At 42.8% G+C, this 24,053-nt stretch overlaps 1 protein-coding gene across 2 annotated transcripts; it reads left to right on the top strand.

Moving 5' to 3' along the window:
- The first annotated feature begins 223 nt into the window (after positions 1-223).
- On the top strand, positions 224-19,481 carry LOC112232716 (UDP-N-acetyl-alpha-D-galactosamine:polypeptide N-acetylgalactosaminyltransferase 6 (GalNAc-T6)). Of its 2 annotated transcripts, none has more exons than XM_042299678.1 (12): positions 224-417; positions 5,147-5,379; positions 5,511-5,794; positions 6,739-6,911; positions 9,527-9,676; positions 12,934-13,168; positions 13,977-14,094; positions 15,556-15,756; positions 16,157-16,288; positions 16,414-16,515; positions 16,736-16,894; positions 18,685-19,481. In XM_042299678.1, exons 2-12 carry the CDS (start codon positions 5,173-5,175, stop codon positions 18,796-18,798), a joined length of 1,875 nt encoding a protein of 624 aa, XP_042155612.1. In that variant the 5' UTR covers positions 224-417; positions 5,147-5,172; the 3' UTR covers positions 18,799-19,481. The 2 variants fall into 2 exon arrangements, with proteins under 2 accessions (XP_042155612.1, XP_024255683.1); XM_024399915.2 differs by having other exon boundaries at positions 5,144-5,379; positions 18,685-19,480.
- Positions 19,482-24,053: the final 4,572 nt, after the last annotated feature.

The following is a 24,053-nucleotide window of genomic DNA, read 5'->3' as shown; positions in this document are numbered from 1 at the left end:
CACAATGTGAATTATTTTTCCAGCTGCCAAATGGCTAATCTAATCGTTTTGAAAATCAGAGTGATTTTGATGTAGAATAAATTAATCTAGGCTTCAGATGTTTTAACGTCGTATTCCTGGTTGCAAAGTAACAGTAGACAAGCCCATAGACCTGACGGACCGTCATAGTCCGCTCTGTGTCAGTGACGTGGAGTTAAGTGTTCTTTAGGACCCTGCAGACGGCAGTTAATCATTTCAACGAATGGCACCTGTTATGTTCAAAGGGGAAATCGGGAGGCCACGGTGTTGGTGCTAGTGTATCCTTTTCGCGCTGAGTAAAATAAACTTTTAAAATGAATACCTACGTCTATCTTATTTGCAATACTAAATAAAGAGCGTCGCAAAGCCGTCTCTTCAAATTTGTGAACAGGTTCCAAGGTAAGAAAGAAAGCTCTCCGGGAGACAACGCATCATTGCATCTGTCTTGTATCGTACTATAAACGTTTTTTTCCCTTATGCACCCGAACGGCTACATTTGTATTGCAATAAAGTTATGTTACTGTATGTAATTTCCTGTGAGACACTTATACTACAAGAAACGATAGGGATAGTGGCTGCTTATGTTATTTTATCCTATGTCATACATTTAGTTATTTTGTTGTTTGTGTAATTCACAAAGGGAAAGCTTTATAAAACTAACTCTAGTCATATTTTATACGCTATAGTCAAATACTTCCTGATCATTTTGTCACAACCAATTTCCTGCTTCTAGCATCATCTTACAACGACGAGCTGGAAAAGATCTTAGATGAGGCAACGTGTTTAAAAACCACTCAAATTTACTTGGTAATTAAATGAGAGTTCAATTTAGGGCTTACAGTGCCTTCAATAATTATATGGTTATTTACTTTCAAAAGCCGATTTAGTATAGTAGTGTAACAATGTTGCAGTTTCATGTTCACGTGGTGTCTATAGTATCTAGCAGCAGTAGTATGGATGGTATACATCACTCCTCACCGCTGTTGCCAACCATTTGTATTGTTTCCGGTATGTAAATGCCTGGTTAACCAGATGTATGGGTGTTCTTCCTATTCTCACTGCATAGTGCTATTTGGACAATACACAATTTATATGGTGCTTTACAATAGTAGAAACTAAACATAAAAAGGAGATTAAAACAAAACAACACTAGACTAACATCAGAAACAAACAGAGAAGGGGTATGGCTAATGGAGGGCATGAGTGAATGAGTAGGTGTTGTGTGTCAGGGGGTGTGTGTGTGGGGGGGGTTAGCTTAGGCCATGGTGAACAGGTGAGGCTTTAAGAGGGACTGAAAGATGATGGTCTCAGTCATGGTTGGAGCAACCCTGGAAAAGGCCCTGTCACCAAAACACTGGAGCTTGGACCTGGGAAGCAGCAAGGTGGCCTGCTGTGGTGGAACAGAGCTAGTTGGAGCTTATGGAGGGAGCTTGAGTTGCATTTGTCGAGATGGGAGATGAACGCGTGGATCAGGTTTTTAGCAGCAAGACAGGAAAGGGAGGACCTGACTTTGGCATTAATGCTGAGGTGGAAGAATGAGGTTTTGACAGTCTGTCGGGATATGGTGGACAAAGGAGAGGGTGGAGTCCAGGATTATGACAAGGTTGCATGTGTGTGGAGAGGGAGAGACAATGGTATCATCAATGGTTTCCAACTTTGCTGAGTGTGGTTTTGGTTCCTATGAGGAAGTTTGGTTTTTGTCACTGTTTAGCTTGAGGAAGTTGTGTTGCATTCAGGTTTGTATTTCAGAGGCAGTATTCAATGTGGGTCAGAGGTGGGTTGAGGAAGGACTTGGTGCTGAGGTAGCCCTGGGTGTCCTTGGCGTAACAAAGGAAGTCAAGGTTGAATGGCAGAGGATCTGACCGGGGGGTGTAGATGAGGAAGAGTAAAAGACCCAGCACAGAGCCCTGTTACGGCCCTTCCAAACAGTGCAGATTATATCCAAATAACAGAAAGGTAACACTAAGAATAAATACACAATGAGTAACAATAACTTGGCTGTATACACAAAGTACCAGTACAGAGTCGATGTGCAGTGCCCCCAACACCCAGGCCCTTCACCAGGTAGTTGAGGTAGATAAACTCAGCAAAAAAAGAAACGTCCCTTTTTCAGGACCCTGTCTTTCAAAGTTAAGTCGTAAAAATCCAAATAACTTCACAGATCTTCATTGTGAAGGGTTTAAACATTGTTCCCCATGCTTGTTCAATGAACCATAAACAATGAATGAAAATACACCTGTGGAACGGTCGTGAAGACATTAACAGCTTACAGACGGTAGGCAATTAAGGTCACAGTTATGAAAACTTAGGACATTGAGGATACCTTTCTACTGACTCTGAAAAACACAAAAAGAAAGATGCCCAGGGTCCCTGCTCATCTGTGTGAACTTGCCTTAGGCATGCTGCAAGGAGGCATGAGGACTGCAGATGTGGCCAGGGCAATAAATTGCTATGTCCGTACTGTGAGGCGCCTAAGACAGCGCTACAGGGAGACAGGACGGACAGCTGATCATCCTCGCAGTGGCAGACCACGTGTAACAACATCTGCACAGGATTGGTACATCCGAACATCACACCTGCGGGACAGGTACAGGATGGCAACAACAACTGCCCGCGTTACACCAGGAACACACAGTCCCTCCCTCGGTGCTCAGACTCTCCGCAATAGGCTGAGAGAGGCTGGACTGAGGGCTTGTAAGCCTGTTGTAAGGCACGTCCTCACCAGACTCCACCGGCAACAACGTCACCTATGGGCACAAACCCACCGTTGCTGGACCAGACAGGACTGGCAAAAAAGTGCTCTTCACTGACGAGTCGCGGTTTTGTCTCACCAGGGGTGATGGTCGGATTCGCGTTTATCGTCGAAGGAATGAGCGTTACACCGAGGCCTGTACTCTGGAGCGGGATCGATTTTGGAGGTGGAGGGTCCGTCATGTTCTTGGGCGGAGTGTCACAGCATCTTCGGACTGAGCTTGTTGTCATTGCAGGCAATCTCAACGCTGTACTCTGGCCTTCTTTAAGATGGGGGTGTCTGCAGCTGTTTTGTAGTCTGACGCCACAGCTCTATGGGTGAGGGAGAGGTTGATGTACAGTAGGTAAGATCTGGACAGAGAGCAGGCAGGCAGGCTTCAATGAGAACTGTGGGTAGAGGATCCAGGGAGCAGGTTGTAATCTTCGATGGCATGACGAGTTTTGAGATCTAGGGAGAGTCAATGGGGGGAGAATGTGGAGAGTCGGTTTCAGAGGTGACTGTTGGGAGGTTGACGGGGAGGGGCAGCAGAGGCAGATTGATCGGTCAGTGATGTTTATTTTGGTGATCTTGACAAACTAAAGGAAGGAGTTGCAGAGTTCAGTGGAGGGAGAAGAGAAAGTGTCATCATGGCCTGAAGTAGTTTGCTTACTTATATTTGGCCTAGCATTCACTGATAGTCATACAATGAATGCTTTGAAGTACCGTATTGTTATAGTACAAATTCAGTCTATTATTTGTTAATAAAAAAGTTGTCCAAGAACTTTGTAACAAAATATTAACATTTTGACATCTGGATGGTTATTTGTTACGGTTCAAACATTAATGACATTTTATTGGAAGGGCAAACTTTATATTAGAAGTTGTTCTGAACACATTTTCCATACTACATGGTAGAACTAGAGAGTCCTCTTTCTTCACATGGCATGTAACTGACGTCCAGCATAAAAACAAGCCAAACAGACTGTTAACATTCCACATTCGAGTCAGTAGTGCTCTGTGTGGCCAATGTTGGGCACTTGAACCATGAGAGTGTATTGAATCAATGATGGAAGTAGGCTTTCTTTGAGAGGACTGGCATAAATGAATGAGAGTTTTTAAGAGGTCCTAAGCCGTGTTCACCGAAGCCTGTCATTATTGTGATTGATACCCCCTCATAAAGCAGGATGTGTTGAATAGCCTGAGTCCAATATCTGTTTGTGTGGTCTTGCCAGCTCCATTGAATGACTAATGGATTTGTCACGACAGCACAAACCAAGCCATATTCACTAGGAACGATTCAAAATCAAATGTTTTTTGTCACATGCGCCGAATACAACCGTTGTAGACCTTACAGTGAAATGTTTACTTACAAGCTGTTAAACAACAATGCAATTTTAAGAAAAATAATTGTTAAAAGTATTTACTGAAATAAACTGAAGTAAAAAATTATATAGATTGTATAAAATAGAAAAATAACAAATAATTAATGGCTAGTTGTGGAGCTGAATTTATCCAGGTGTGTTTGTCATTAGTCGTGTGTGTGTGTGTGTGTGTGTGTGTGTGTGTGTGTTATGTGAGGCGTCATTCATTAATGTGTGTGGGAGCTGCTCAGTCAGCCGACAGGTGAAGGCCCACAAGGTGACACGCACATCTGGGAGGGGGAGGGGAGGGTATGACAGGTGTTTACTTGGACAGGTGTGTTCTTGGCTGGAGCAGGTGAGTGCAGGCAGGTATGATTTGAATTTAAAGTGGACACATTTGAAATACATAGTTGCTTCAGCCAATTGAAATCAACAATAAAATGGTAAAAATGATTGAGGACAACAGACGTATTGTGGTTCTCAGGTGTTAATAAGTCCAGGGGTGTTCTCTGGCTGGAGCAGGTGTTAATAAGTCCAGGGGTGTTCTCTGGCTGGAGCAGGTGTTAATAAGTCCAGGGGTGTTCTCTGGCTGGAGCAGGTGTTAATAAGTCCAGGGGTGTTCTCTGGCTGGAGCAGGTGTTAATAGGTCACGCTCTTCTCTCTACTCACGCCGCGTGTGTGTTGTGTATGTGTGTGTGGCAATTCCTCTGGGACTCCTCCTCCACCCAGGAAAGAGAAAGAGAGAGAGAGAGTAGCTATGACAGTGGATGAGTGCTATGAGAGTTGCTAGGTACACGCATAGTACAGGCTGGTTAAGAAGAGCTGACTGGTGCACATCTTTTGACATTTGGCAGGTAGTTATTATAGACATCTGTTTTTGGGTAGAACTACATTTTAAAACTGCAATAGATTCACCTTGGTAATGAAAATATTTAAGAAAATTGCAGATATTCTTGAATAGCTCTTTGCTGCCATTACGAAATAATACCTCCAGTTTTAAATTAACTATCTATTTTCTCCCCCCTCTTTCCAGCAGCGGCCATTTTGCATTGACCCACCACCATGCGTCTGTTCCTGCGTCGGCGCTTGTCCCTCCTGAAGCTGGCCCTTGCTGGGGGGACTCTGTTTATGGTTGTCCTTGTCATCCTCCAGAAAGACGTGGGTATCAGCTCCAACTCTGTCCAGGACCCCTGGTTCCAAGACCTGGTGGAACGCAAGGAGAGAGTGCTGGTGATGGTCCGAGGAGCAGTCAACAACCTGGGCTTCCAGGTACCTTTATGAGTCCTTTTGGTGGGGGGGGGGCTAGAGTAGTACATTGGGTGGGCTTTTGTTTTATTTTTCTTGCATTATATAATCATTTAAATAAAATGAAGAAAACGAATAATAACCTGGGCTTCCAGATTGGAGCTCCCCAGCCTCCACCGGTAGAGGAGCAGCAGGCCACCTCAGACCGCAACTGTCCTCCAGGTCACTACACCCAAGCAGAGTTGAAGCCAGTCCTGGAGAGGCCCCAACAGGACCCCCAGGGGCCCGGGGCAGATGGGACAGGCTATGAGAAAGACAAGATGACACCAGAGGAGGAGAAAGAGAAGGAAGATGGGATGACTGTTAACTGTTTCAACCAGTTCTCCTCCGACAGGATCTCCCTCAGCCGTAGCCTAGGAGACGACACCCGGCCACCAGAGTAAGACTATGTCCCAATTATCTCTCCTTCTTGTTCACTTCCCTTCACTGATTTGGAAGGACATGGCTTGTGTAAGAAATGTGGTGGAAGCTCCCATTAGCCCATGTCTCCACCAATCCAATGCTTTTAGACTGACTGTTTTTTCCTAAAAGCTTTCAAGTCATATTTCAATCACTTTGGTTATACTACCGGTTAAAAGTTTTAGGACACCTACTCATTCAAGGTTTGTCTTTATTTTTTACTCTTTTTAACATTGTAGAATAATGGTGAAGACATCAAAACTATGAAATAACACATATGGAATCATGTAGTAACCCAAAAAGTGTTAAAAAAATATATAAATATATTTTATATTTGAGATTCTTCAAATGGCCACCCTTTGCCTTGATGACAGCTTTGCACACTCTTGGCATTCTCTTAACCAGCTTCATGAGGTAGTCACCTGGAATGCATTTCAATTAACAGGTGTGCCTTTTTTTAAAGTTAATTTGTGGAATTTCTTTCCTTCTTAATGCATTTGAGCCAATCAGTGGTGTTGTGACAGGTCTGAAACCAACAGGACCCTAAACAGCTTCTACCCCCAAGCCATAAGACTGCAAAGTAGTTTGTTAAATAGTTCGTCAATAGCTCTTTTGACTCATCCCATACGCTGCAGCTACTGTTTTGTCTATCCTGTTGCCTAGTCACTTTCCCTAAATCTATATATCTACCTCGTACCACTGCACATCAACTCGGTACTGGAACTCTGTATATATAGCCAAGTTATCGTTACTCATTGTGGATTTATTCCTTGTGTTATTATTGAAAACATGTTCTCTCTAAATTGTAGGGAAGGGCCAATAATGAAGTAGTTCACTGTTAGTCTAAATCTGTTGTTTGCGACGCATGTGACAAATACAATTTGGTTTGATTTGACACAGTCTTGCCCTTTCTTTTCTTCCCAGGTGTGTGGAGCGTAAGTTCCGTCACTGTCCTCCTCTCCCCACCACCAGTGTAATCATAGTGTTCCACAACGAGGCCTGGTCTACCCTGCTGCGTACCGTCTACAGTGTCCTCCACACCTCCCCTGCTGCCCTGCTCACTGAGATCATCATGGTGGATGACGCCAGCACTGCAGGTTGGAATCTTTCAGGGCTTTAATGTTGCCTAGCTACAGTCCTATTAATGACATAGGGCAAAACTTAGGGCAGTGATAATTGATAAATTCGTATAATTGATTAGTGGACCATGCCAGCACCACAGGTGGGCATGAGGGCTCAAGAACTGGAGCCTGACACCATGGGTGGACTAAGAGTAGGAGATAGATAGGCCTTGGTTTAGAGCTTGACGCCACTAGGCCTTGCTTGACACCACCGGCTCTTAGAGTAAAACATACTGCGGGGCCTGGGTCGTTCATTAGGACACATCTTATCCAAGCATTTTGCCATAGATAATTAAATTCATTCCTTGTTTCTGAGCGTGTTCTTCGATTTCTTGTCTATGGATCACAACTCCGTTTCAGAGCAAAGCATGTGTGACTTCATTTACACAGGCAGCTCAATTCTGATCTTTTTCACTTATTGGTCTTTTGACCAATTGGATCTGAAAAATATCTGTTGTGAAAACATCTGATGTGATTGGTCAAAAGACCAATAAGTGGGGAAAATATTGCTGCCTGTGTAAACGCAGCCTACTATTATTATTAGACTGTTAACGTGCCAATGACTGTGATCATCTCATTCTGAAACTGAGTGTTCCCTTATGAACAGGAAGTGACATTGGCATAGTGTCAGTAATAAAGACTAAAAGAGGAGGGTCAGTTAACTACAGTATAACTGCTCCTGGACCTTGGAACCGCTTCTATCTCCTCCCGTCTGTATCGGTTCAGTTTAATCTCCCTGTTTTAACGACCGTCTTTTCTAAGTATGACTGGATGTGGTCGCATGTGGTAACAGTCCTATGCCATCACATTTAGACAGCATGTGGTAACAGTCCTATGCCATCACATTTAGACAGCATGTGGTAACAGTCCTATGCCATCACATTTAGACAGCATGTGGTAACAGTCCTATGCCATCACATTTAGACAGCATGTGGTAACAGTCCTATGCCATCACATTTAGACAGCATGTGGTAACAGTCCTATGCCATCACATTTAGACAGCGTGTGGTAACAGTCCTATGCCATCACATTTAGACAGCGTGTGGTTACAGTCCTATGCCATCACATTTAGACAGCGTGTGGTTACAGTCCTATGCCATCACATTTAGACAGCGTGTGGTTACAGTCCTATGCCATCACATTTAGACAGCGTGTGGTTACAGTCCTATGCCATCACATTTAGACAGCGTGTGGTTACAGTCCTATGCCATCACATTTAGACAGCGTGTGGTTACAGTCCTATGCCATCACATTTAGACAGCGTGTGGTTACAGTCCTATGCCATCACATTTAGACAGCGTGTGGTTACAGTCCTATGCCATCACATTTAGACAGCGTGTGGTAACAGTCCTATGCCATCACATTTAGACAGCGTGTGGTTACAGTCCTATGCCATCACATTTAGACAGCGTGTGGTTACAGTCCTATGCCATCACATTTAGACAGCGTGTGGTTACAGTCCTATGCCATCACATTTAGACAGCGTGTGGTTACAGTCCTATGCCATCACATTTAGACAGCGTGTGGTTACAGTCCTATGCCATCACATTTAGACAGCGTGTGGTTACAGTCCTATGCCATCACATTTAGACAGCGTGTGGTTACAGTCCTATGCCATCACATTTAGACAGCGTGTGGTTACAGTCCTATGCCATCACATTTAGACAGCGTGTGGTTACAGTCCTATGCCATCACATTTAGACAGCGTGTGGTTACAGTCCTATGCCATCACATTTAGACAGCGTGTGGTTACAGTCCTATGCCATCACATTTAGACAGCGTGTGGTTACAGTCCTATGCCATCACATTTAGACAGCGTGTGGTTACAGTCCTATGCCATCACATTTAGACAGCGTGTGGTTACAGTCCTATGCCATCACATTTAGACAGCGTGTGGTTACAGTCCTATGCCATCACATTTAGACAGCGTGTGGTTACAGTCCTATGCCATCACATTTAGACAGCGTGTGGTTACAGTCCTATGCCATCACATTTAGACAGCGTGTGGTTACAGTCCTATGCCATCACATTTAGACAGCGTGTGGTTACAGTCCTATGAACACACCCCTGCTCTCTGTCGGTTCCCTAGAGATGTTGTTCTAATGCTGTGTTCATAACATCTTGTAAATACAAGTATACGACCGGGAAAAATTCACTTGAATGCCCCTCTACCCCGTGGAAAATACATCTATCATGGCTGAGCTCAGATTTCTCCCACATGCTGAACTCAGACGTCACATACAGTACTAAGGAAATGACCTCCAACAGCTTTTTCGGCAATAAACAACAACAAAACTTTTTAACATTATCTATTAATATGGTTTTTCAACACTATAATTTGTTTACAAGCATGATAGCTGTACTTTTAGTTTATGGTTGACGCAGCTTGCTTGCCATTTCGCCAATAGGCGTTTTCAAGGAGCTCAAAACATGTGAACACACACAACTCGTTCCCATTTTTCAAGTAGTATTTTGTGAGTTTCCCGTTTTGTTATGAACGCAGCATTAACCTTCTGTCATTAAGCTCCATGCTCCAGACCACCTGAAGAAAATCATTTAATATCAGGTATGTGTTTCCTTCTTTCTACCAGAGCACCTAGGAACTCGGCTGGATGAGTATGTGAAACAGCTGAATATAGTGAAGGTGGTGAGACAGCAGGAGAGGAAGGGCCTGATCACAGCCAGGCTCCTGGGGGCCAGAGGGGCACTGGGACAGACACTCACCTTCCTGGACGCACACTGTGAGTAGTGATGGTTGGATGAATGAATGAATGAATGAATGCTGGGTGGCCCATTGAGAGAGTCTCACCTTCCTGGACGCACACTGTGAGTAGTGATGGGTGGGTGGATGAATGAATTAATGAATACTGGCCCAGGGAATGGGAGGCCCAGGGACAGACACTCTCCTTCCTGGATGCACACTGTGACTAGCTACTGTATATGCAAGAGTTGGTATGGTTTCAAATCAAGCCAAGACCTCCTCATCCTACCTAGGTGGAGGGGGTAAAATGGAAGGATAGGTGGAGGGGGTAAAATGGAAGGATAGGTGGAGGGGGTAAAATGGAAGGATAGGTGGAGGGGGTCAAATGGAAGGATAGGTGGAGGGGGTCAAATGGAAGGATAGGTGGAGGGGGTCAAATGGAAGGATAGGTGGAGGGGGTCAAATGGTTCCCATGAGATCAATCCATTTACAACCATTGTGCTACATCTATGTATTTAAAAAAAATGTTTAATACAGATTTAGATTTAGTACCTATAATCTAATAACTGAGTTTATAAACTACTTTTAAACCCTTTATAAATCATGTTATGTATATATTATTGTAAAGTGTTAAAGGTATGTGGTAGATTTTCTAATGTGTTAATGTTTGTACCAAGAGGTTTCCCCGCTGTCTGCCTGGGATATTTATATTGAGTTCTTAAAGGAGTGTGTCCTGGTCCTGGTCCTCGGGACTCAAAGGGGTGGACATTAGAGTTGTTGCCCTCGCACCTCATACACCTGATTGAGATCATCAAATTGATGACTTGATTAGTGTAATGAAGTGTGTTAGTACTAGAGCAAAAGCAGAAATGTTGGAGTCCCAAATACCAATATTGGGAAAAAGACCCAATGCAGCAGTTTTTATATCAAATAATTTGGGTAACAATGAATTACCTTACTGTAAAAGATTTCCATTAAAATGGTCAAAAATAGCTTTTTAGCAAAAAAGTGGTCTGAGTGGAAGGGGGAAAACTAGCTGTTATTGGCAGAGGTTTGGAACTCTTTTTGTTATTGGTCTATTAACCAAATTACTGCAAAGTGATGTCACTATGGAAAGTTGAAACTCCCGACCACACAAACCTTCTGATTTAAAAGGTCCTGTGTATATGTGTGTTTTCAACCAGAAACTATCAGGAAAGAACACTGATAAAGAAAATAGTGGTTAGTGGCCTTAGGTCGGGACTAGTCGGTTTGTCTCAGTTAGATGTCCGTTGTAGATTGGGGTTCATGTGGTAACAGTCCTATGCCATCACATAGTCAACAGTTGAAACCTGTTCTTCGGGTTACCCTGCTAGAACCTAGATGTGCGACACCATTCCACTCACGTATGCTTAGAGAGATGTAAAGTGGACTATAAATCCAGATACAAGGTGATAAAAGGCATTGCATATATATATATATACATACACACACACACACACACACACTGTGGCCAGTTTATTAGGTAGTACCAGGTCAGACCCCCTAGCCTGAATACTATGGTGCATGAAACGTTGCTCAATTGGTATCAAGGGACCTAACGTGTGCCAGGAAAACATTCCCCACACCATTATACTACCGCCACCAGCCTGTACCGTCGACACCAGGCAGGATGGGGCCAAGAACTCATGCTGCTTACCCCAAATCCTGACTCTGCCATCAGCATGACGCAACAGGAACCGGGATTCTTTGGACCAGGCAATGTTTTTCCACTCCTCAGTTGTCCAGTGTTGGTGATTGCGTGGCCATTGGAGCTGCTGCTTCTTGTTCTTGATAGGGAGTGGAACCCAGTGTGGTCGTCTACTGCAATAGCCCATCCATGACAAGGAACACCAAGTTGTGCATTCCGGGATGCTGTTCTGCACACCACTGTTTGTGGCCCGCTTGTTAGCTTGACCGATTCTTGCTTTTCTCCTTCGATCTCTCATCAACGAGCTGTTTTTGCCGTTGACTGGATGGATGTTTTGTTTGTCGCAACATTCTTGGAGACACAGCTTGTGATTGAAGAGCAGTAGACAAGGGACACATTGGAGGATAAAGTAGGTACTGTTTTGTTCTGAGTCAAAAAAGCTCAGGAGGCCGGCTGTTTCTGAGATACTGGAACCGGCGAACCTGGCACTGACGATCATACAGTACCAAGCTCAAAGTTGCTTAGGTCACTTGTTATGCCCATTCTAACGTTCAATCGAATAGTAACTGAATGGCTCGACGCCTGTCTGCCTGCTTTATTTAGCAAGTCGTGGCCACGTGACTCACTGTCTGTAGGAGCGAAACATTTTTGTAAACGTGTACATAATAAAGTGGCCACTGAGTTTATACTACGAAGCAGGTTTGAGGAGTTAGCATAGGTAACTTAGCCTAGCGGTTAGAAAGTTGGGCCAGTAACCGAAAGGTGGCTAGTTTGAGTCAATGAGCCGACAAGGTGAAAAATCTTCAGAACTAACCTGCTCCGGGGCAGGCTATCTCACGACTAAACTTCCCTGAATGAAATTACTGAGCCATGAGTTGAGGACCAATGAAATCAGATTCCCTCCCTCTTGCAAAGATTGCATCATCATCCCCTTCATTTGAGGAAGTCTACTGATTTTAAATATTTTATAAATGAAATGTTTTTTGTTGTTGTGTTAAAACATTTTAAAATATCACAATAAACATTTAGTAATGACCGGATGTATTTTGAACTTCACGCAAATGTAACACTTTTGTATGACTTAATAAAAAAGAATTGACAAGAATGGGGGAGAAATGTGGTTGTACATTGATAAGCACACCAAAGACTGCATTAACCAATGTAAATTAACCATATGTTATCAAATAGAGAGGGTACTTCTAAAAGCCTGTTTCACACCAAGGCCTGCTGAGTTTGCACGATAACTGTCATTTCATTTTGATTTCGGCACAAATAAAAATGTAGCACTGACTCGCCCAATGGATTGGTGTTTCAGCGTTGTCTCAATGACGAGTTCTGCATTCGACTAGCCATGTGCAACTTGCACATGCAACGTTACACAACATTCAAATAGAGAAGTATTGTGTCGAGAGTGTATATGATGTTCTGTCATGTAGAATTGGAAATGGAGTCAGCTTCATTCATAACATCTCTATCTGCAATGTTCCACAGCGTTTGTCTGCTGAACCTCCTTTTTGAACTTTTGTTGTAAAAAAATAAAAAATAAATCCAGTTACTGAACACTACCCTCCTCTCACCCTCCTCTCACCCTCCTCTCACCCTCCTCTCACCCTCCTCTCCCCTCCCAGGTGAGTGTTTCCATGGCTGGCTGGAGCCCCTGCTTGCTCGTATCGTAGAGGAGCCCACGGCTGTGGTCAGCCCAGAGATCACCACCATCAACCTGAATAACTTTGCCTTCAACAAGCCTGTAGCCACCTCTAAGGCCCAGAACAGAGGAAACTTTGACTGGAGCCTCACCTTCGGCTGGGAGGGCATCCCCGAGCAGGAGAGGAACAGACGCAAAGACGAGACCTACCCCGTCAAGTAAGGGCTAGGGACCCACCAAACATAATTTACATCATTTATTTCATTGACCCTTTATTTAACCCCCTGCATAGTGATGTTAATGAAAAGCTCACAATTCAGCATGTATAGTAACTTCATTATTACAGTAACACTTTACACAATATTATCTCATGCTTTCAAACAGCGTTAATAAAGTGGAATATATCAAGTACCTAGTCTAAAACAGCCTTATACATGGAGTGCACAAAACATTATGAACACCTGCTCTTTCTATGACAGGATGACCAGGTGAAAGCTATGGTCACTTGTTAAATCCACTTCAATCGGTGTAGGTACAAGGGAGAAGACGGGTTAAATCAATATTTTTAAGCCTAGAGACAATCGAGACGTGGATTGTGTATGTGTGCCATTCAGAGGGTGAATGGGCAAGAGAAAAGATTGAAGTGCCTTTTGAACGGGGTATTGTAGTTGGTTGTAGTTGGTTCCAGGCGCACCGGTGTGTGTCAAACACAGCAATGCTGCTGAGTTTTTCAGGCTCCACAGTTTCCCCGTGCGTATCAAGAATGGCCCAGCACCCAAAAGACATCCAGCAAACTTGACACAACTGTGGGAAGCATTGGAGTCAACATGGGTCAGCATCCCTGTGGAACGCTTTCGATGCCCCCAACGAATTGAGGCTGTTCTGAGGGCAAAAGAGGGGGGAGGGTGCAACTCAATATTAGGAAGGCGTTCTTAATGTTTTGTACACTCGGTGTAATACAATATGATCTCATGCTTTTGCATTGCATTGACACCATGTGTCACCTCTACGGGTCTGTTCCTTCAGAACTCCAACGTTTGCCGGTGGTCTCTTCTCCATCTCCAAGAAGTACTTTGAACACATTGGGACGTACGACGATAAGATGGAGATCTGGGGGGGTGAGAACGTGGAGATGTCCTTTAGGGTTCGTTTCCCCTCTTCTCTTTCCTCTGACAGCGTTAATGAAGTGGAATTTATCAAGAACTTTAGCAAGTCTAAAACACTGCGCTATATGTAGAGAGTTGAGGCATTATGCTCTCTCAACGACATTCTGTTTCTGTTGATTATTACCTACAGTTAATTGGTTGAATGGTGTCATGTGACCTCAACGTTGTATATGGCTCTGGTCTTAAATAATCTCCCTTGTTTCTACGAATCTCCCACCTTAATTGCACATGTTGGAGTGATTTGAAATGGCATGTGCTGTAACATGTAAATGGTGTGAGCATGTATATCTGCAATGGGAATTTCCAGGTGAAGGAAAAAGGAGGGCAGTCATAGGTAGTCAATCAGTCTGGTTTATTACAAGTTTCAATCAGGAGACAACACCCAGCACAGAAGCAGGAAATGAAAGCAGGAAAGGAAATGTCTAACTGGCCTCTTGGAGACAGGCCCTTAATAGCCTAATCAGACATACAGCCCCAAATGTTCTGTAAACACCAGCCCCAGAGGCTTCTGGGAAGTCAAAACAGAAAGACAGTGGCTGCATTCCAAACACTTAACAGACATACCCTCTCCCCTCATCCCTCAAATTAAGTGGACACTTCTGATGATGTATCATGACGTCTGACGAGTATATACTTGCATGGAGAGGGAGGAAGGAATTAATTTTAAATGGATCGCCCTCGTCACTCGTTCATCCAGCGACAATTGTGTTTTCAGCTATCGGTAGCTTGTAGGTGCTTTAAATGTGCTACAGTCAATTCTGATTGCATGTCTACTTATATTAACTATATAATTATTAATATATACCTACTGTATGAAAGCTAGCAAGTTAATTAGCTAATTAGCCTGCCTAGCTACTTTTGAAGAAGAAAAATGTTTTATTTCTACAAGTTCCAAAAGCTAACCAAACAAAAACATTACTTTTACGAGATGTGTTTGTGCATTAGTAGCACAGTTTCTAACTTATTTACATTTGTTTTTACTTACACTTGTATGTTGACTCCATATTGACATTGAAGTTTTAAGTTTTGGCTGACTTTTCTCAGCAGATGTACAGTTCTGGGGTGTTTCAGGCCCTGAAGTGAACATAATTGTACACTCGCAAACTCCATTAAAAACAATGGCTGAGGGCCTTACTTTGCTCCCTTGCTTGACTAATCATTTGGACCGACAACAAATATGTCCCCGGGGATTCCCCCAAGGGCATAAGGCGAGGGTAAGTGGACGAGGGTAAGTGGACGAGGGTGTGTCTTTTATGAGTTTGAAACGCAGCCGATGACTTTGTCAGCTGCTACAGGATCAGTGTTGTCATCAGAATGTCATCAATACAATTAGCAAATAATCAGTGTGTCCTTGGTCATTGTACCTCCAGTGACAAGGCAGGTCACTAAGTTATTCAGCTAACTGTTATCAACTTTCTGACATCACCCCCCTCCCCCAGGTGTGGCAGTGTGGGGGCCAGCTGGAGATCATTCCGTGTTCTGTGGTTGGTCACGTGTTCCGTACCAAGTCCCCCCACACCTTCCCTAAAGGCACTGAGGTCATCACACGGAACCAGGTACGATTAGCCGAGGTCTGGATGGACGACTACAAACGCATCTACTACCGACGCAACAGTAACGCTGCGAAGATGGCCAAAGAGGTATGTGCTCAGTCAACTCCAAGTGTCCTACTGCTAGATATAGTTAAGCACATGGTATGTTTTCAATTACTCCCAAGTTTCATAATACTATTAGATAATCTTGTTTTGCCAGATTTGGTAATGTCACATTCGCTCGACACAAAAGGAAGATCTTAATCAAGGCGCACTGTAAGCCAACACACTACTGCGCATAATGCGTGTCTGTACATACATCTGGAGCAGGCCGAAATACACTCTAATGAGTGGCTACATATGATATATGGGGTTAAAGTTACTCTCACTCATATCAACTCCTCTGTCTGTTACAGAAAGGGTTTGGTGACATCTCAGAGCGTGTGAATCTGTGTTTTGCAGAAAGGGTTTGGTGACATCTCAGAGGGTGTGAATCTGTGTTTTGCAGAAAGGGTTTGGTGACATCTCCGAGCGTGTGAATCTGAGGGAGAGCCTACATTGTAAGAACTTCACTTGGTATTTGAATAATATCTACCCCGAGATGTTCATACCAGACCTCACCCCAACCAAGTTTGGAGCGGTAAGTCTCGTTCCCAAATCCCTTCAGGTGTACACAAACACACTCACTCACTGTAGTCGTTTTCCGTTGTGCCTTAGGGACAGCAGTGCATGTTTATTCACTGTGTTGATATCGTGTTTGTGCAGATTAAGAACTCTGGCACTCAGAGCTGTCTAGATGTAGGAGAAAACAACCAAGGAGGAAAGCCACTGATCATGTACACCTGCCACAACATGGGGGGCAATCAGGTACTGTACTGCCACTGTGGTAGATGGTGACTCGGTATCGACTCTCATTGAATTGGATGATGTCTCTTTTGGAACAAGTAGGCTTAATGTATTCAAGGCTTAATGTACCCTTCTCATAAATATTTTATACATTCTCTATAAGCCTTCAGAAGGTTTTAAAAGGGACCCAGTTTTATAAGGAAAGTTCCTCAGTCTTTGTATCTCTTCTCTGTCACCCCAGTACTTTGAGTATACGTCCCATAAGGAGCTGCGTCACAACATAGGGAAGCAGCTGTGTTTGCAGGCCAACCCCCAGCCAGACCAGGTTAAGATAGAGCTCTGTACACTGAAGGGCCAAGGGACCAGCGTGGCCCCACAACAGGAGTGGCTCTTTACAGAGGTAAGGAAAATGACCTGGACAATCATGCATACATGCACACTCATACACAGTGCCTTCAAAGTATTATACTTTTATACTAAAAGGGCACTATCATCATTTTCACATTCACAGTATTATTCCAATCTCATAGTGTGGAAATATATACACAGTGTCTTCAGAAAGTGTTCACACCCCTTGACTCTTGACCATTCCACAGGTGCGTGTTCATTAATTGTTTATGGTTCATTGAACATGCATGGGAAACAGTGTTTAAACCCTTTACAATGAGTATCTGTGAAGGTATTTGGATTTTTACGAAATGTCTTTGAAAGACAGGGTTCTGAAAGAGGGACGTTTCTTTTTTTGCTGAGTTTAGTAACCCCAAAAAGTGTTAAGCAAATAAAAATGTTTTATATTTGAGATTCTTCAAAGTACCCACCCTTTGCCTTGGTGACAGCTTTACACACTCTTGCCATTCTCTCAACCAGCTTCACCTGGAATGCTTTTCCAACAGTCTTGAAGGAGTTCCCACATATGCTGAGCACTTGTTGGCTGCTTTTCCTTCACTATGCGGTCCAACTCATCCCAAACCATCTCAATTGGGTTAAGGTCGGGTGATTGTGGAGGCCAGGTCATCTGATGCAGCACTCCATCACTCTCCTTGTTCAAATAGCCCTCACACAGCCTGCAGGTGTGTTGGGTCATTGTCTTGTTAAAAAACAAATGATAGTCCCACTAAGCGGGATGGGATGGCGCATCGCTGCAGAATGCTGTGGTAGCCATAAAGGTTAGGTTTACCTTGAATTCTAAATAAATAACCGACAGTGTCACCAGCAAAGCACCCCCACACCATCACACCACCTCCTGCTTCACGTTGGGAACCACACCTGTGGAGATCATCCGTTCACCTACTCTGCGTCTCACAAAGACATGGCGGTTGGAACCAAAAATCGCAAATTTGGCCTAATGTCCATTGCACGTGTTTCTTGGCCCAAGCAAGTCTCTTCTTGTTATTGGTGTCCTTTTAGTTGTGGCTTCTTTGCAGCAATTAGACCATGAAGGCCTGATTGACACAGTTTCCTCTGAGAAGTTGATGTTCAGATGTGTCTGTTACTTGAACTCTGTGAATAATTTATTTTGGCTGCAATTTCTGAGGCTGGTAACTAATGAACTTATCCTTTGCACGAGGTAATTATGGGTCTTCCTTTCCTGTGGCGGTCCTCATTAGAGCCAGTTTCATCATAGAGCTTGTTGGTTTTTGTGACCGCACTTGAAGAAACTTTCAAAGTTCTTGAAATATTCCATATTGACTGGCCTTCATGTCTTAAAGTAATGTTGGACTGTCGTTTCTCTTTGCTTATTTGAACTGTTCTTGCCATAATATGGACTTGGTCTTTTACCAAGTAGGCCTATCTTCTGTATACCACCCCTACCTTGTCACAACACAACTGATTGGCTCAAACGCATTAAGAAGGATCTCCTGTTAATTAATGAAATGCATTCCAGGTGACAACCTCAAGAAGCTGGTTGAGAGAATGCCAAGAGTGTGCAAAGCTGTCATCACGGCAAAGGGTGGCAAGTAGCCACCCTATTTGATATTTGTTTATCACTTTTTTTGGGTTACTACATGATTCCATATGTTATTTAATAGTTTTGATGTCTTCACTATTATTCTACAATGTAGAAAATAGTCAAAGTAAAGAAGAACCCTAGAATGAGTAGGTGTGTCCAAACGTTTGACTGGTTCTGTATCTGTCCATAGCTGCAGTACATGGTCTGACTCTGTAGTGTTAACCCTCTGCCCTCTCCAGGAGAATCTCCTCCAGAACCCAGCCAGTGGAAAGTGCTTACTCCTGATAGGGAGCCAGATAGTGATGTACTACTGCAACACAGCTGATCTCAACCAGCACTGGACATTCAGTTGACCTCCCTGAACTTTAACCCCTGACCTTAACCATAACTAAAGCTTGTACTGGACCTTGACCCCTCTACCAGCCCATCCACCCATAGACTCAGGGTCAAGAAGGAAAGGCCAGTACCAGCTGAGGACAACAGGACAGGACCATATGAAGCTGAGAACACAAAATTGCTGACTTGAGAGGAATGAACTGGTAGAACATGGAGTACTGCATACCTATGTGAATGAGCTCAGGATTTAACCTCTGACTATTTGAACTATATTTATGATGGAGACTCAGGAATGAAGGTGGTCTGGTTCCTTCTTGTGGTGGGGAGGGAACTGAACACTGCAGCCTGGGTTGTGTTCATTAGGGGAAGATATTTCGAAGCAGAGTGAAACTGTGATCTCCACTCCTACCTGAACTTGTCCAATGAGAACACAGATTTAAATTTGTTGCGAAACATTTTGCTACGGTATACCCTACTAAACATGACCCTGAACTGGCAGGCAGCGATATGCTCTACCCAGCTAATATGGTAGGAAGAGGTCCATCACTGACCACTAAAATCTTAAAACCTGTCCGTTCCGCCAGCGGAACCCCTCGCCAACAGCCAATGAAATTGCAGGGCGCCAAATACGAAACAACATAAATCTCATAAATCAAATTTCTCAAACATACAAGTATTACATTTTAAAATATTAAATTTTAAAGATAAAATTCTCGTTAATCCAGCCACAGTGTCTGATTTCAAAAATGCTTTACAGCGAATGCTCCACAAACGATTATGTTAGATCACCACCAAGCCACAGAATAAAGACAGCCATTTTTCCAGCCAAAGAGAGGAGTCACAAAAAGCACAAATAGAGATAAAATGAATCACTAACCTTTGATGATCTTCATCAGATGACACTCATAGGACTTCATGTTACACAATACATGTATGTTTTGTTCGGTAAAGTGCATATTTATATTTTTAAAAATCATTTTACATTGGCGCGTTACGTTCAGTAGTTCTGAAACATGTGATTTAGCTTAGAGACCCATCAAATTACACAAATACTCATAATAAACATTGATAAAGGTACGACTATTATACATGGAATTAGATAAATACTTCTCCTTAATGCAACCGCTGTGTCAGATTTCAAAAAAACATTACAGAAAAAGCAAACCATGCAATAATCTGAGAACAGCGTTCACACAACAAAGAAGTCAAAGCGATATCCACCATATTGGGTCGTCAACATTAGTCATAAATAGCATTAGAAATATTCACTTACCTTTGATGATCTTCATCAGAATGGAATCCCAGGTCTACAATAAATGCTTGATTTGTTCGATAAAGTATATCCTTTTGTTAAGGCAGTTGGTAAGCAAATCCAAACGCGCGTGCAGTTCCAGCACAACGTCGGATGAAAAGTTCAAAAAGTGATATAACAGTCCGTAGAAACCTGTCAAACTAATTATAGGATGTTTTTAACATAAATGTTCAGTAATGTTCCAACCGGAGAATTGCTTTGTTTGTAGAAAAGCAATGTAACGAGAGGTAACTCTCTCAAGACCGCGCATCATGGGAACCAAGGCACTCTGCCAGACCACTGACTCAAACAGGTCTCATGAGCCCCTCCTTTATAGTAGAATCCTCAAACAAGTTTCTTAAGATGGTTGACATCTAGTGGAAACCTTAGGAAGTGAAAAATGACCCCATAGACACTGTGTATTCGATAGGCCAAGCTTTGAAAACCTACAAGCCTCAGATTTCCCACTTCCTGGTTGGATTTTTCTCAGGTTTTCGCCTGTCATATGAGTTCTGTTATACTCACAGACATAATTCAAACAGTTTTAGAAACTTTAGAGTGTTTTCTATCCAATACTACTAATAATATGCATATATTAGCATCTGGGACAGAGTATCAGGCAGTTTACTCTGGGAACCTTATTCATCCAAGCTACTCAATACTGCCCCCCTGTCACCAAGAAGTTAACTTGTCATCAAGAAGTTAACAGAAGATCCTTTTCTTTATACTCCAGATTTTAAATAATTGTTTTGTTTGTCTAATTTACACTATGTTTGTCAGGAAATTAATGTAGACATTGTGAATGTTGTTGCTAAGACAATGCAAATATCTGCCAAAGGGAGAGGTGTAAAAAAATGTTTAGCTTATTTGTCATAGTAAACTGACATACTGTATGTTCCTTGCAGGATATACCAGAGGTAAAGGGATATTCAAAATCATGACAAATATTCCGATAAACATATGAAGGATTGGAATGGAAATTGAATGAGTACTTTTGGGGGATTTTAATTTAGTTTAATCCTTAATTTATTAACATGCATTCAATACGACTTGTGATATCATTTTTATTTTATTTATTTTACCATCTTTTGGCCACATTAAATGAATAAAAACAAGGAGATTGTGTATTACAGCCAGCATTTGATACCATGTCTTTCCAGCAGCGTCTACCAATGTAATACTTGGTTGGTTTCTAGCTAGCTCTAGTTTTTTTGTTCCTGGTTATGTACTACTTTACATATGGCACGAACTGAAAGTACTGTGTGTTCAAAATACAATGCTATTATGCAAATTGTCTGGCAAGGTAACTAAGGGATGCTGGATATTTTGCTCTTGTGTGTGTCTGTTCCTATGTGACTTTTATACTTTTTGATTCCAGACCAACTTTTTCTTGCTGGAGATATGGGCCCTGTTCTTATCAGAACCCACAAGCTGATAATAAGAGACTATTCTTTTTGTTCCAAATGGTACACCGTTCCCTATAGTGCACTACTTTTGACGAGGGCCCGTAGGGATCTGGTCAATAGTTGTGCACTATGTAGGTAATAGTGTGGTATTTGGGACTTATGAATTCCTACAATAATAAACCTTGTTCCGGGTGAGCTGTTGAATAGGCTAGTTAATGATAAATATATCTTTCTCTCACAATTTGCTTTGCACAATATTGTTTATGCAAGGAGTGGTTTTGGACTCTTAAGGTCATTCCTTATTAAATGAATTATTACTTGGGCAAGTTCTAAGTTAATGACGACTATGAACGTGTGTTTGACGGACTAATCTTAAGAAAGACATGTAATTTCTTTCTATTTGGAAATGAAAGTTGAGGGTTGTCTCGCCTCTGCTTCAGGCTTCGCAAACGAGGTGAAAGACTGTGGCTGAGGGTTGTCAAACCAGGGCCCGGTTTACCGATAGCTTACGAGTGTTATTTTAACGATGCATCTTTCCTACAACAGCCAAAGATGTGACATGCGTTTCCCTAAATACCACGCAGAGAGAACGGTCACTAAGTGCGTTGTTGCCGCTGGTGTCGATACTGATAGGATCGAAGGCAGTGCTGCTCTCGGGTCAGCTTTCGCCATTCAATTCTTACCATTGAATGATATTGAAGTCAATTTTCATGTTCATTTAATTGTTTTGTTTTGCAATTTGTCTACAACCAAATGTTTTGCTACAATATACACAGTTTACAAAACATTAAAAACACCTAATTGAGTTGTCTCCCGTTTGCCCTCTGAACCACCTCAATTCATCGGGGAATGGACTCTACAAGGTGTCGAAAGCGTTCCACAGGGATGCTGGCCCATGTTCACTCCCATGCTTCCCACAGTTGTGTTGAGTTGGCTGGATGTCCTTTGGGTGGTGAATCATTCCTAATACACATGGGAAACTGTTGGACCTGGAAAACCCAGCAGCTTTGCAGTTCTTGACACAAACCGGTGCGCCTGGCACCTACTACCATACCCGTTCAAAGGCACTTAAAATATTTTGTCTTGCCCACTCACCCTTAGAATGGCACACATACACAATCCATGTCTCAATGCTCAAAAATCCTTCTTTTAATCGGTCTTCTCCCTTTCATCTCTACACTGATTTGAAGTGGATTGAACAAGTGACATCATTAAGGGATCATAGCTTTCACCTGGTCAGTCTGTCATGTACAACGCATCACCGGGGGCAAACTACCTGCCCTCCAGGACACCTACACCACCCGATGTTACAGGAAGGCCATAAAGATCATCAAGGACATCAACCACCCGAGCCACTGCCTGTTCACCCCGCTATCATCCAGAAGGCGAGGTCAGTACAGGTGCATCAAAGCTGGGACCGAGAGACTGAAAAACAGCTTCTATCTCAAGGCCATCAGACTGTTAAACAGCCACCACTAACATTGAGTGGCTGCTGCCAACACACTGACAATGACACTGACTCAACTCCAGCCACTTTAATAATGGGAATTGATGGGAAATGATGTAAATATATAAACAATGCTACCTTATATAATGTTACTTACCCTACATTATTCATCTCACATGCATACGTATATACTGTACTCTATATCATCGACTGCATCCTTATGTAATACATGTATCACTAGCCACTTTAACTATGCCACTTTGTTTACATACTCATCTCATATGTATATACTGTACTCGATATCAGCCACTGTATCTTGCCTATGCTGCTCTGTACCATCACTCATTCATATATCCTTATGTACATATTCTTTATCCCCTTACACTGTGTATAAGACAGTAGTTTTGGAATTGTTAGTTAGATTACTTGTTGGTTATTACTGCATTGTCGGAACTAGAAGCACAAGCATTTCGCTACACTCGCATTAACATCTGCTAACCATGTGTATGTGACAAATCAAATTTGATTTGATTTGATGGAAAGAGCAGGTATCAATGTTGCGTATACTCAGTATTGCATGTGTATCCTAACGTGCGCAATGTTTCGACAAATCTAGATTTAGTGCATTATTATAGGGTGAGCAATATAATAAAACGCCTCTATTTGCAGTCATGGGTGATATCTTTCTAGGAGCTGATCCGTCGTCAGTATTGTGGCATAATTCTAATGTTAAGGTCAGATTTGAATGGAGAAAGCTGATCCGAGAGCAGTGCTGCCTTTGGATCCTATCAGTATTGACATCTGCCTTGACAACAATGCACTTAGCGAACGTTCTCTCTGCGTGGTTTTTTGGGAAACGCATTTTACATCTTCGGGCCTTTGTAAGAAAGGTGTAACGTTAAAACACTCTCAAGCCTAAATCCGATCGCTATCGGGAAATCAGGCCCTGGTCTGTTGGAATGTGGAGAGGCAGCTAATGTGGAGTGTTGTCTTTCATGCCTTGCATCTACCCATTTATTTTTGCACTGACTATGCACACTCATCAGGACTACACACTCATCAGGACTACACACTCATCAGGACTCTACACACTCATCAGGGCTCTACACACTCATCAGGACTCTACAC

Source organism: Oncorhynchus tshawytscha, linkage group LG16 (genome assembly GCF_018296145.1).
Source record: "Oncorhynchus tshawytscha isolate Ot180627B linkage group LG16, Otsh_v2.0, whole genome shotgun sequence".
Taxonomy (NCBI): Eukaryota; Metazoa; Chordata; class Actinopteri; order Salmoniformes; family Salmonidae; genus Oncorhynchus; species Oncorhynchus tshawytscha.
This window is presented reverse-complemented; position numbering and strand designations above follow the sequence as displayed.

Bases quoted from the DNA above. Each gene is read 5' to 3' on its own strand.
- LOC112232716 (XM_042299678.1), top strand. From the start codon at position 5,173: ATGCGTCTGTTCCTGCGTCGGCGCTTGTCCCTCCTGAAGCTGGCCCTT. The intron at 5,795-6,738 runs GTAAGACTATGT...TTTTCTTCCCAG, and splicing joins GACGACACCCGGCCACCAGA to GTGTGTGGAGCGTAAGTTCC. The intron at 16,895-18,684 runs GTAAGGAAAATG...TGCCCTCTCCAG, and splicing joins AGGAGTGGCTCTTTACAGAG to GAGAATCTCCTCCAGAACCC.